Source organism: Spea bombifrons, chromosome 7 (genome assembly GCF_027358695.1).
Source record: "Spea bombifrons isolate aSpeBom1 chromosome 7, aSpeBom1.2.pri, whole genome shotgun sequence".
NCBI classification, from domain to species: domain Eukaryota; kingdom Metazoa; phylum Chordata; class Amphibia; order Anura; family Pelobatidae; genus Spea; species Spea bombifrons.
Window position 1 is genome coordinate 37,580,317 of NC_071093.1, and position 12,833 is coordinate 37,593,149.

The following is a 12,833-nucleotide window of genomic DNA, read 5'->3' on the forward strand; positions in this document are numbered from 1 at the left end:
ATACACATTTGCATATGCTTGAATAAGGTTTTATGTGATAAAAATGAAACCAGAGCTCCATTCTGGATTTGGGTCTTAGTGTTCCGGTGTCCAGTAAAATACCAAGGGAATGGAATTGGATATTTACATTCTGCCGAGGGGCTTGGCATTACATAAGTGATTCAGAGTCATTTGGGCTTAAATTTACAACGTATTGTCTTTGTCGGCACTGAATACTGCCCCAACATTGGGTTGAAATACCAGTTATATGGTATAACAGACTGGTAGTTTCTCTCATTTGTATTGTTCAGTTCTTCAACTAGATGATCGGTAATGACTGTTACTTCTTATTGGCAATTCTCCTCTTCCGTGTTGCCAACATATCATAGAAAGGATCCTTGCTAATGCTCGCTCTAGAATGGGAAAGAGAAATAGTAATTATTTTCTTGGTTGCGCATAATCAGCAGTTTCATTATACATTAAATGACCAAAAGTATGTGGACACCTGACCATCACACCTATGTAGCTTGTTGGACATCCCATTCTAACAGACTAAAGCATTTTTTCTAATCATAAAACACAAGGTGCAAGCAGAGAAAATTCCATAGGATAATACCCCAAGAAGGAACAGACCCATTAATGCTGAGCTTTAGGCAGTCCAGTATCTTACTTACTTAATGGATTTGATCCATTCTTCCTTTTCTTCAGGGGTTGGTGCAGATATTCTGTACACAACATGGTTTCCCTCCACCACTCTGCCATCGGCTTCGGTTTTGCAGGCCTTGATAACTTGTCCTTTGTGACTCGGGTTGAAGAGTTCAAAGCAATTCTGAGTTAGGTAGGGGAGAGACGATTAAAAGAGTTAACAGTGGAAGATCGAAACAATCACAACCAACCCCATGTCTCAGGAGCAATGTACAGACCTACCAGCATTAACATACCCCAAATCCACCTGTCCCGGGCCTGATAATAACAGAAAACTTTTAATATTTTCATATCGGGGAGTTCCCTTCAAAGAGGCTAAAAGGTAATTTTAACTACAATTTCTCTTTAATGTAGCCATTTTAAGTGCCGCAACAACGCAGATGCCTCAAAATTACAATATTACAGGTTATCCTGACTATTCAGTTGGCCCGTAAGGACAACCAAATGAACATAATATTTCTTAATATAATTAAAATCTAAAGCAATAAAAAGATATATTTTTTTTAAATTCATAATGAATCTAACAAATCAGACATCTCTCTTACCGGCTTGCGAGGATCTTCAACTTCTCTGATACTCAGGTTTTCTAAAGGAATTATCCCCCTTGGTTCCTTGTCCTGTTTAAGCAAAAGCACAATAACTAGGACTGCTTTATTAATGTATACGTTCACATACTGGCTTTACCTATTCCTGACAGCAGAGGGAGACACGGACCCTCATACAGTGAACGGATTTATACATTTCCTTTTACATACATGAGAATATTCACTTCACAGCACATTTTGGATCCTACAGGTTTAATCAATAAACTCTGCATTACCCCCCTAAAAGGGGGCACTGGACCCTAGAGATCCCACCGGTGTACTCCCCCCACCTCTGTACCTTTATTACCGATGTATAGCTGGGATTTTACATATAGAACCCAAGGAAAGAAGGGGGTGTCTTTCCTTTTCTAAACAAGAAAAAATAGGGCTTTTTGTTTGAAACCATTGAAACTTGCAAAAAATAATAATTGTGGGCACTAGTATGTAAAGATTTTTTAGCAACGTCGATTTCTTTACACAGTAAGTGTCACAGATGAACATGTTTTTTTATGTTCTAGAGGGCCACAGCCAACCCTTACATAGTACCCTGGCTTAAGAAGTTTGGTGGTAGTTAATTGGGGGGGGGTTCATAATTTTTACATACATCGTTTCTCATTCTCTTCCCTCTTAACTCCCATGCAGGGATCACACTGTGGTCAGCAAGCAGGGCTCCATAGCTTTGCATTGCTAATCACAATGCATGCGATCAGCAAGCAGGGGGAGCATTCTGAGAACCCTGCTAGGCAAACCTTTTTCTTTTACCCGTTATTTATTACTTTTTTTTAAGGATAAGCAGCTCCAACTCATGTTCCCAATGAAATCAATGGTAGAGCTTTGTGCGATGAGCCAGCACCAGAGCTGACTGACTGAGAACACCATGTGGGCACAGACAGCAGAAGATGTGCATGGCCGACCGGTTCAGCCCTTAGACTGTGACAGCTGGGGATTAATGGAACTTTGTATAAAAGACCTCAGTTCATACTGCATATTCAGAGCCAATGGGTCTACTTACTGTTGTGTACTCAAAGTAATAGAGACAGTTATCGGTCAAGATGAACCACCTTCTCTTCCATGTTTTTACTCGTCCGCCTAAGGAAACAAAGCAACAGTTTGTTAGCAACTCTTTCCACAACATGGTTTGAATTGAAGTTTTAGGTCTGGTTTCTGGGCCTAACTCTGCGCTTCCTGATAGCATCAAGATGTCTTGCAGATCAATGTGTAGTAACACATGCTGTGAATTAGCCAAGCACATTTTTGGTTACTAATCATTCCCACACTAAAGGAACTCATTCAGAGCCAGGGAATGTCGCAATACACTGCAGGAACACGTAACGCTAAGCCTTTCCAGCAGTGCTAACGATAAGGAAAATTTATGAAAAACTTTTGCTCTTATATCAAGTTTATCTCCCATTATCATAGAAAAATATATATTATATTTAGTTTTTTATTAGTTTAAAAAAAACTAAAAAAAACTAAAAAAAAAACTGCAGTGTGCGTTTGGAAAATGTGACAAACTATAACTTGGCAGATTTTTCCCGCCGGTGAAAATCTTAAGGAAAAAAACTACAACAATGAAGTCATACAAAATGGAATATTTAATTAAACAGCGCCTAGAACAAGCCGGAGACTGGAAGAATAATATATCCTCTGCCTGTTTTAGATTAACTTTTCCAGAGGTGGGGATTCGGAGGGTCGGGTCGAGTAAGGGAGCTAAAATATATTTAATTTCACCGATATCTTCCCATGTCAGATACCGGTGATGTTTTCCTTAATAATGTAATTCAGGGCCCATTCCCGCTAGAGATAACATTCGAAAACTCAATTAGAGTTAAATGAGATTTAGGGATTAGAGAGAAAGGCTACACTAAATAAGAACAACCACATAAATGAAAAAAAAAGCAAAACAAATATCTGGAGACAACAGTGAGAATGACGACAAGATAAGCAGCCAATGGAAGCGCGGGTTACAAAGGTGAACTTATAAGCATGTTCAAAAGCCATGAGACTCATGCTTTTGGCTTGATGTCAAAGCATACAAAGAACATTATACACTCCAAATGCCTGTTTAAGAATCCATGCTTTGCCCCCCCCCCATTTATTCAACTGAAGAGCCATTTTTTGTATTTATGCATCCATTATCTATGACCTAACAGAGTTATACGTAATGTCGTTATGGTATAAATGGGTTAAGGGCGTATTCTTAGAACTGGAAATCGCATTATATTCTTTACCTATGAGCCATCATAAAATGAGTGATCTTCAATTCATCGGCGCGGTTACCGCACCCTATCGAGCATTCAGATCACTAGGTACATGACAGTACGCTTGCCCTCAAAATGACGAGAAGATGTATCTGACTTATCGGTAAATAAAAATGTGAACGTTAAAAAAATACTGTGAGCGATAAAGTATAAAAATCACTTTATTGGGTCACCAGAGAAAATGTCAAGTTACAGACATTTGGGACCTCAGAGGTCTCTTCTCATCAAAAGAGATCTCTAAAGTTTATGTAACGTTGCATCTTTCTATACGTTGGTCCAATTAAAAAAAAAAGTATCAAACTCAACTATAGACTCCATTAAATACATCACGTACAATTATAGTTTATAGTTATAGTTTACAGCACTTTGTATTTGTGAAAACCGCACCTGAAAAGAGATAAAGTCTCTTTGCTGTGGCAACGAGGTGTTTATGTGAAGTATGTGGCACCCAAAGGCACTCTGTGTAACACATCTCGGTATTGCCCAAATACCAGTTTCATTCATTCAGTCTATATTACAACCTTCGCTTAATAGCTGCCTCGTGAAGCTAACATTGCAAGAGGAATAGCAGAGACCCTCTCGCATTTTACAGATCCTTAGGTTGGTCAGGGAGGATCAGTGGATTTTCCCAACTGGCCCATGAACCCCCAAAAAGACTATTGGGAGGTATGGATTAGAGCTGAAACAACGAATCGATAAAATCGATAATAATCGATAACGGAAATCATCGATAACGATTTCCGTTATCGATTAATCGAGTGATCAATTCGTTGTTGGAGCACTAGGCTCCTTTTACTTACCTCCGCCAGCGTTCCCCGCTTCTGCTCCACGCTCTGCAGTCTCCGCCTTCTTCAAGCTACGTGACGACGGATGTGACGCGCGTCTACTTGGAAGTAGTTGGAAGTGGAACAAGTTCGTAGCGGAGGTAAGTACTCTTTGTCTATTGTCTGTGCGAATGTTTATGTGCGAGACTGGGTGCGCGGCAGAGTGTGTGTGTGTGTGTGTGTGTGTGTGTGTGTGTGTGTGTGTGTGTGTGTGTGTGTGTGTGTGTGTGTGTGTGTGCGCGTGTGCGTGTGTGCGCGCGGCAGAGTGTGTGTGTGGGTGCGCGGCACAGTGGGGGGGGTGCGCTGCACAGTGGGGGGGGGTGCGCTGCACAGTGGGGGGGGGTTCCGCGGCACAGGGGGTGGGGGGTCCGCGGCACAGGGGGTGGGGGGGCAGATGATGCAGGGCAGGATGTGAGTGCAGGGCAGAGTGGGGCCAGGAGACTGGATGCAGGTCAGAGTGGGGGTGGGAGGGCAGGGTGGCAGACTGGGTGCAGAGCAGAGTGGGGGTTGGGATGCAGGGCAGGGTGTGAGACTGGGTGCAGAGTAGAGTGGGGGTGGGGGGGCAGGGCAGGGTGTGAGACTGGGTGCAGAGCAGAGTGGGGATGCAGGGCAGGCTGTGAGACTGGGTGCAGGGCAGGCTGTGAGACTGGGTGCAGGGCAGGCTGTGAGACTGGGTGCAGGGCAGGCTGTGAGACTGGGTGCAGGGCAGGCTGTGAGACTGGGTGCAGGGCAGGCTGTGAGACTGGGTGCAGGGCAGGCTGTGAGACTGGGTGCAGGGCAGGCTGTGAGACTGGGTGCAGGGCAGGGCAGGCTGTGAGACTGGGTGCAGGGCAGGCTGTGAGACTGGGTGCAGGGCAGGGCAGGGTGTGAGACTGGGTGCAGGGCAGGGTGTGAGACTGGGTGCAGGGCAGAGTGGGGATGCAGGGCAGGCTGTGAGACTGGGTGCAGGGCAGGCTGTGAGACTGGGTGCAGGGCAGAGTGGGGGTGGGGATGCAGGGCAGAGTGAGGGTGGGGGCACAGTGCAAAGGGGTGGGGGCACAATGCAAAATTCTTTTAAATAAACGAAAAATTTGCATATTGTTTTTTTTTATCCGATTAATCGATTAATCGAAAAAATAATCGGCCGATTAATCGATTATTAAAATAATCGTTAGTTGCAGCCCTAGTATGGATGTTCCTGACTGACACGGACAGCAGAGCTAACGCTCCATTTCCTATTCCCTTTTGACTACTCTCTGTAGCTGTGAATGCCATGCTTTGGATTATGCCTGCTAAATCCAACAACCACTGAAAGGCCTACATTTGCTCCACACACTGGCCCATTAAATTTGAAACTCCGATGTAACTATGCATTATGAGGGAAAGATTTTGGAAAAGATTTTGCCAAGTGACCTGGTCGAGCATTGATAAATCAGTGAGATAACAGTCAATAAATCTCATGAATGTAAATATCAATTATACAGGGCCACGTTAGTCTTTCAGAGGAAAACGCATCGGGTTTGGTCCTTCCTGGTACATACTGGAGTCTAATAACTTGCAATCTCAGAGTTCTATAAATAAAGCAACGTGAAAATAATCAGATTTAAGACAAACATTGGCAGTAGAATGGGTCATATTGAAGAGCTAAGTAAATGCGAGTCGTGTCAAAGGTTGCATCCTATGACAGCCCCATTTACTTTGTGAAATTTCTGCCCTACTAAATTCACCCAGGGTTGGCTGTAAGTGCTATTATTGTAAAGTAGAAGGCTCTAGGAGTAACTACAGCCTAGCCAAGTGTCGGCTGATCCTGTGTAAAGCCCGCCACCACTGGACTATGGAGCAGGGGGCAAAATGGTGAATCACGCTTCACTATCAAACTTCAAGTCTGATGGATAAATGTGGGTTTGGCAGAGGATAACACTACCTACCAGAATGCATAGCGTGTAAAGTTTGGTGGTCTCATGTCTGCGTCCCTGTGGACAAAGCAAGGTCCATAAATACGTGGTTTGGTGTGGATACACAGAGTCCTGACCTTATTGGAAAGCCAGTTGCAAGCCCTGACCTCATAAATGCTCTTTTTGGCAGGATCGGCACACATTCCCACAGACTCTCTCCAAAATCTTGTGAAAAGCCTTCCCAGAAGAGCGGAGGCTGCTGTAGCCGGAAAAGCGGTGCCAACTCCGTAATAACCTTCATGGTTTTGGAATGGCATGTCCAACAAGCTCATATAGGTGTGATGGTCAGGTGTTTCCATACATATGGTCATATAGTTTAGATACAGAATCAGTTTTTCACTGACTTTTCTACACAATAAACAAAATTTCAAATTTAATTTAATTTTGTTTGAAAAGTCAAAAAAATACATTCAATATTTGAGATATTGTCGCATATATTCTGATATTTGCTGCTTGGGGCCAGCACCAAATAATTGTCATAAATATTGCTGAAGGTTGCCCCATGTTTATTTAATTTTTTTTCTCAGTTTCCAAGAATGTGAGTGATTTTTATAGAGTCGTAATCTTGTCACAGGTTGCTCTATATCCGACAACTAATTCAAGGATGAAAACTGAGGCATTGTTTAACAGTCTAGACCTCAAGTGTACCGTTTCAGGTAACCCAATAGAAGCCATGGGCTTTCCAGGCAGCATGGAAGCTGAACATAACGTCTCAATGGCCACCTATTAAACAAGGGCAATCTAATGCACTTGTTTTCAGACACTCCAAAAGAAGCACAACTATACAGAAAAATAAACAAAGGATAAGTTTAGGGTTAGAAGAAAATGGCGCAAAATATCAGGTATAGTATGGATGCTTAGTTTACAACTAAAGTTGCCGGGAAAGCTTTATGAACACATTTTATAGTACTTTTCCAATAAATCCAAACATATTATGTATAATTTGCAACTTAATAAATTACTAAACTTGCATTGTGAAAAGTGCTGGGTTGACTAAAAGATTTCACTTCTTGATTACTTAAACATTTCCATCCTTGCTTTTTGAGGGGCATAAGGCCAAGACAGCAACCTGAAGGGACAGTGGAAGTGGTGGGCTCTGGACTTGACTGATGGAAGTTTCCTTTTGGATTTATCTGGGGTCTTAATGAACTCCTTTCTTGCCAAGAGGCAGTACTAAGCAGGTGCCCATGTATCCAACCGGCAAAGTTATGCCGGTAGCAGAGACTTCACACCCACACTGACTGCATTTCATACGTGTAACTCATACGCTTTAAAATCAAAGCACTGAGTAGCATGTCCAGCATCCTTCAATAAAATATCCCACAAAGAAATTGATCTGGAGAAGGCAAAATTCCAAGACCACTGGAAGTTTTGCAAAGGCTTCTGGAATGACAAAATTCCATTTAAACATAATGGATTAAGTTCATGACCCAATTGACTCAAAAACACAAGTAGAAAGGTAGGCGGTATTTATAAAAAGTTAGTGGCTAACTGGCAAATGTGGAGCAATCACCAAGGAACCAACATATTACTTGCTGACTACACCGCATGTAGTGCTTTGAACACAAACTCTGAATCTGTGTCACTCTCACTACAGTGTAACTTGGCATTCTGTAACACAGCCAGCGAAGCTCTTGAGCTCTACCATCACCACTTATTTTGTTCAGGGACAACAGGCAAGTTGTAATCGGCTACCGCTGGGTCAAGCCCATCCTCTCATCACATGCCAGGGCAAGCCAGATACTCCTCTGGAAGGATTTGCCATCTGTTGTTGGTAAGCTTGGCTCATCCAACTTGCCAGCTATAACCCACATCTAACAACATGCAACAAAATAATGGTAAATAAAAAAAAAAAAATAAAAAAAATAAAAAAAATCACCCCTCCAAGAATTAGAGAGAGAACTTAAGACAGTGCTCAGGGTCTTGTATGCCCTTTTCCCTTTAATACTGCATGCTATGTCTATTGCCTAGAACTTGTAAATCCACATTTAACATAATGCTCCTAATACTTTAGCTGCTTATTTTGTAGCTTTATGTAATGTATTGTGAAGTGGGTTAGATGTGCCCTAAACTGTTCCTAGAGCAGGAGAGGACTTATAACCCAGCCAGATACCACCAGTAGCAGTACTACCAACAGCAAGTGGGCATTGTGTTATCAGAAAGTAAGCTTTTTATCCGATCCCGAAAAGGCTTCTTACACATCAGGACCCCCACAGCTGTTGTGCAAAGACAACAAAAACAAAACATGGGCCCTTTTTTAAGGTTCTACTCATTAACCAATAAGTGTTGCAAAAATAAATTCAGCAAGTCAACATCACTATAGCATTTAACATGACCATTTATTGACAACACTTGGCTACAATGTACCGAGCTATATAGTGTAGATGCTGAAAAGTACTAATTTGTCCTATGATGTTCTAACCACGTTTACATCGATTATCTCCCTGACCCCATTATTATCTTTATATAAAAACCTAAAACATTACAAAAGAAAATGAAGTAAACTGAAGGATGGAACAAAAATGATGCCAATCTCAGGGGAATTTTCATATACAAAATACAATTAGTTTGCCAACATAAAGTGGGCTTTATTTTAAAACATTTTCATCAAGTTAAAAATGTATATAAATGTATATCAATATGAAGATTTCCCTTTAGATACAGAAACGTCTCTCTACCCAAATAAAAACATAGCAGGACAAAGTGCAGCGTGAAATGATGCGTTCTTGAGCGCTTTCTAGACCATTTGTGTCCTGTGGGAACTGTGGCCAAGAAAGCATCCACTGAATTGTTATGGGCAGAGTAAGCATCTAGAAGCACAGAATGTAACATATGCCAACGCGACACAGCATGCAACTCATCACTCTTTTGGGTTCTACAATTCTGACGGTATATTTCAAAAAGCGTCCCGATATGCGCAGCCAGGAAAGATTTTATGGTCAGTGTAAATCCCTTGGAGTCGGCTGCTCTGATTTACTGAATTCAAGTGACCAGGAGGCATCTCATTCTGTCCCATCTACTACTAAATGAGATTGTGTTTTGGAACGGTACGCAAAGGACAAAGAACATATTCTACTGGTTGTAGTATGTTGATAAGGAGAAATATGGAGTTTGTATTTTTTACCACTCCTTAAATACAAATAAGCTGAATTTACAAATCTGGACATATTATATTTACTGAATGTGGCTATGCATAGTTGATGACTATTAACCATAGAACAGGGTAGGCAGCGTCTGCAAAAATCATAGTTTTACATCAGCTGGGTTAAATGTCAACCGTGAAAGCACATGTTAAAGTAATTTATTTTATTTGTGATGTCTTTACCAGATTTTGTTTTGGGTACGCTAGCCAGCACATAGTTCTTTTCTTTTCCTCCCTTCCTCAGGTTGCTCTGGGATTATTTGCCGTTTCTGATTCTTTAGGTTTAGCACAAAACAGGTGTCTCACAGTGATTAAAATCCAAGCTCAGTGGGGTAATAGGTGTTAAGGTTGTAGGAAAATGGGTAAACCCAATTAAAAAGGTCTTATTTTTTTCTCAAAAGGAAAAAAAAAAATATATATATATAAAATTAATAAGGAATAAATGCAAAATGTTGCTTTTAAAAATGAAGTTTCCATTCTGTGATTTTGTTTTTGAAATGATAAAAAAAATGAGAATAAAAATAGGAGCGTTATAAAAAAAAAAGAATGAATTTAAAAATGGAATTAAAAAAAAAAGAAAAAAAAATATAAAAAAAAAAACACCAAAAATCTAAGTGCATGGCTGGAAGCAGTCGTGTACGTACCTCCTAATGCAGAATAAGCAGAGACAGCCAGTCACAGAACAGAAAGGTGAAAGGTCATAGGCCATAAGGAAAACAAGAAGGCACATTTAAACCACTTTTTTTAAAAAAATCATAGCCAAACCAAATTAATACAAACTCACAGATATGGAGAAAGTAAAAGACACACAAAAATTAAAGTATAAATAATCTGTAGATAAAAGCATTCTTCCTTAAACCATATTTTTATAAATATAGCTTTCAACAATTAATGTTCAACCTTAATTTTCCATTCTTCTATGTTACCGACAGACAGCCTTTTGACAGTAAGGCATATTTAAGCTACACGCCACGTTTATCGATGAGATCTCTTGGTTATAAATGAAACGATGGAAATTCCTTGTAACCGACCGAGCAATGCTGGCCAACTACATGCCAATAAAAACGGTATGGCTTGAGAAACCCACTGCCAAATCAGATTTTCCTTTTGCATCATTTCCTAAAAAGTTAAATGTTTTAAAACACGACAGGAAGTGAGGACTGTGACGTTAAGCCCCCCAGGAAGTGCTGCACGGAACACTCCCTGTTCAACGCCAAACAAAATCAATTTAGAAAAATGCCAACGTATGGAACGTTTACCAATAAAACACATTCTTCCAAGAGAACGTTGTATTTCCCACATTCAGCTTTGATGAAGGATATGTTGATGAAAATATAAAACCGAAAAAGGGAGCAGCTTTAGGACAAAAACACATTTATTTCAGTGATCCAACTGGCAGCGGAAGTCAGATCATCTTATAAACAATTACAAAGAACAATGATTACTTATAGAGACAATAAACATATTATATGCTGCTATTGGTATAAGTGGGGCTAGGTAGGACATTAGTCATTGATAAATTAGTTTTGAACAAAAAGCGGCTGCAATCACCTTGGAACCAACTCATAAAATAGCTTCGTGAACATCAAAAGATCAAAAAGGTTACATCCTCTCATTCAATTATATAAGAAAAAGTGGATGAATGAACCTTGTTTAAATAAATACCCACATCATTTTCTCTATAGGACAACATTGTTATGACAGTTGGATTGATTTGTTCCTCGGTGTTTGTGCATAAAGCGTACAGAATGGACACTGCGCACTTAAGAACAAAATGACACGGACACAAATGAAGATGCCATGCTGATGGCAGGAATGAAAAAATATTTTCATGCCAACTACGAACAAAGGAAATCATGGCTAAAAAAAATAGATGTTTTAAAACCCATTCCATTCAGGACAGATTTCAATCAGGACCAGAAACATTCAATTGAACATAAAAGGAAGCCTATGCTTAACACACAATGTATAACATAATGATGTAAGAACATAACTGGGAACTCTTTGGGTCACTTTCTTCTTTCTCTGGCCAGAAGGGCAGTATTTGGCTGTGCCCACTCACCCACTTTGCACAACGGACCAGTTTTGGGGCCGGCATTTATTTTTTATTTGGGATATTTAAGTTGCACTTAGTTGTCTAACTAAATAGACCCATTAACCCCTTCTGGGCAGGGGATTTTTACTACTTTAAATTGAGGAAATTTTTTTATCGTCACTTTTAACATATAATATATATATATAAAGCATAATAACCATCAGTGCTAATATGAAATTTATACCAAAAATAGAAAATGTCGTTCTACTTTGGATTTCTTCTACACAGTAGGCGATACTGCCGATGTATTCTCTGCAACATTCCCTGATTACAGGATTCCACATACATACATGTTTAATGTTCTAGACAGCCACATCCATCCTTTACATGTTACCTAATATTGTAATATTTTTAACACTTCGGATTTAAGGGGGGGGTGAAGGTGTATATTTTTTTTTTATTTTGCTATTATTGGTTTCTACTTGTAGTGGCAGAGGTAGGGAATTTGGGGCACTTTTTAAAATGTTTTTAATTATTTTTTTGGTATAATTTTATGAAACTTTACAGATAATGTTCTGTCTTGGTTTTCAAACTCAAAGTTCTAAAACTACAAATCGGATTAACTACACAGAACCTTTTAGTGGACAAACAGCTACAGAATAAACAAACATATAAAGGCGGTCTCTCTAAGGGCTTGGCATCCTATGTGATTGTACATCTTACTGTATTACCGTCTGGTTGGATATCATCTCTAGGACTTATCCAGCCATTTCCATTTTTTTTGCTCTTGCTCAACAAATTCAAAAATAATACATGGAGTTTTTTGTGACACTCACTTTAAAGAGTAGATAGAGGCAGAAATCCATAATGGGCTTAATGGCAACCTATTATCAATTTATTTTACTAAAGTGGGTACAACATATACAGTAATCTGCATTATTTTTGGTAATATATTTGGATTTTAGCAGGAAAAAAAAAGTGAAAAACACTGTAAATTATTATTAGATAACATTAAAAAAAATAGGAAAGCTATTAGATTAATGGGGTAAAAATCCTGCACAATGATTCCTCTCATAACGCTTTTTTTTTTATAAATTTTTGGCCTAATAAAATAATGCTGAGTTGTGCTGTTTGGTTTTAATAAGCTTAATTAAATGTCAGGAAAAATAAGTAATAACTTGGCAATATGCATATGTACAGCTCTCTGGTTTAGTCATAACGTTAGTCATACATAAACATCAAGATAACATACAGCCCCTGGGCAAATTCTAATTGGGGAGAAAAAATGTATACCTAAAGGAGAAGATTTAGCAAGAAGTGAAAAGTTCAAGTCCTACTCCAGCATAACTCGATTGAGCTTTATTATTGA

At 39.7% G+C, this 12,833-nt stretch overlaps 1 protein-coding gene across 1 annotated transcript in view; it reads right to left on the bottom strand.

Annotated features, from left to right (window-relative positions):
• Positions 1-276: 276 nt before the first annotated feature.
• The window catches only part of CYTH3 (cytohesin 3), a 49,855-nt gene continuing 37,298 nt past the window's right edge, over positions 277-12,833 (bottom strand). Inside the window, exons 10-13 of the mRNA XM_053471224.1 lie at positions 2,281-2,357; positions 1,230-1,301; positions 654-808; positions 277-392 (exon numbers count right to left, since the gene is read on the bottom strand). Coding sequence (XP_053327199.1) covers positions 320-392; positions 654-808; positions 1,230-1,301; positions 2,281-2,357 — 377 coding nt within the window. The 3' untranslated portion in view covers positions 277-319. The remainder of the gene's footprint in view (positions 393-653; positions 809-1,229; positions 1,302-2,280; positions 2,358-12,833) is intronic.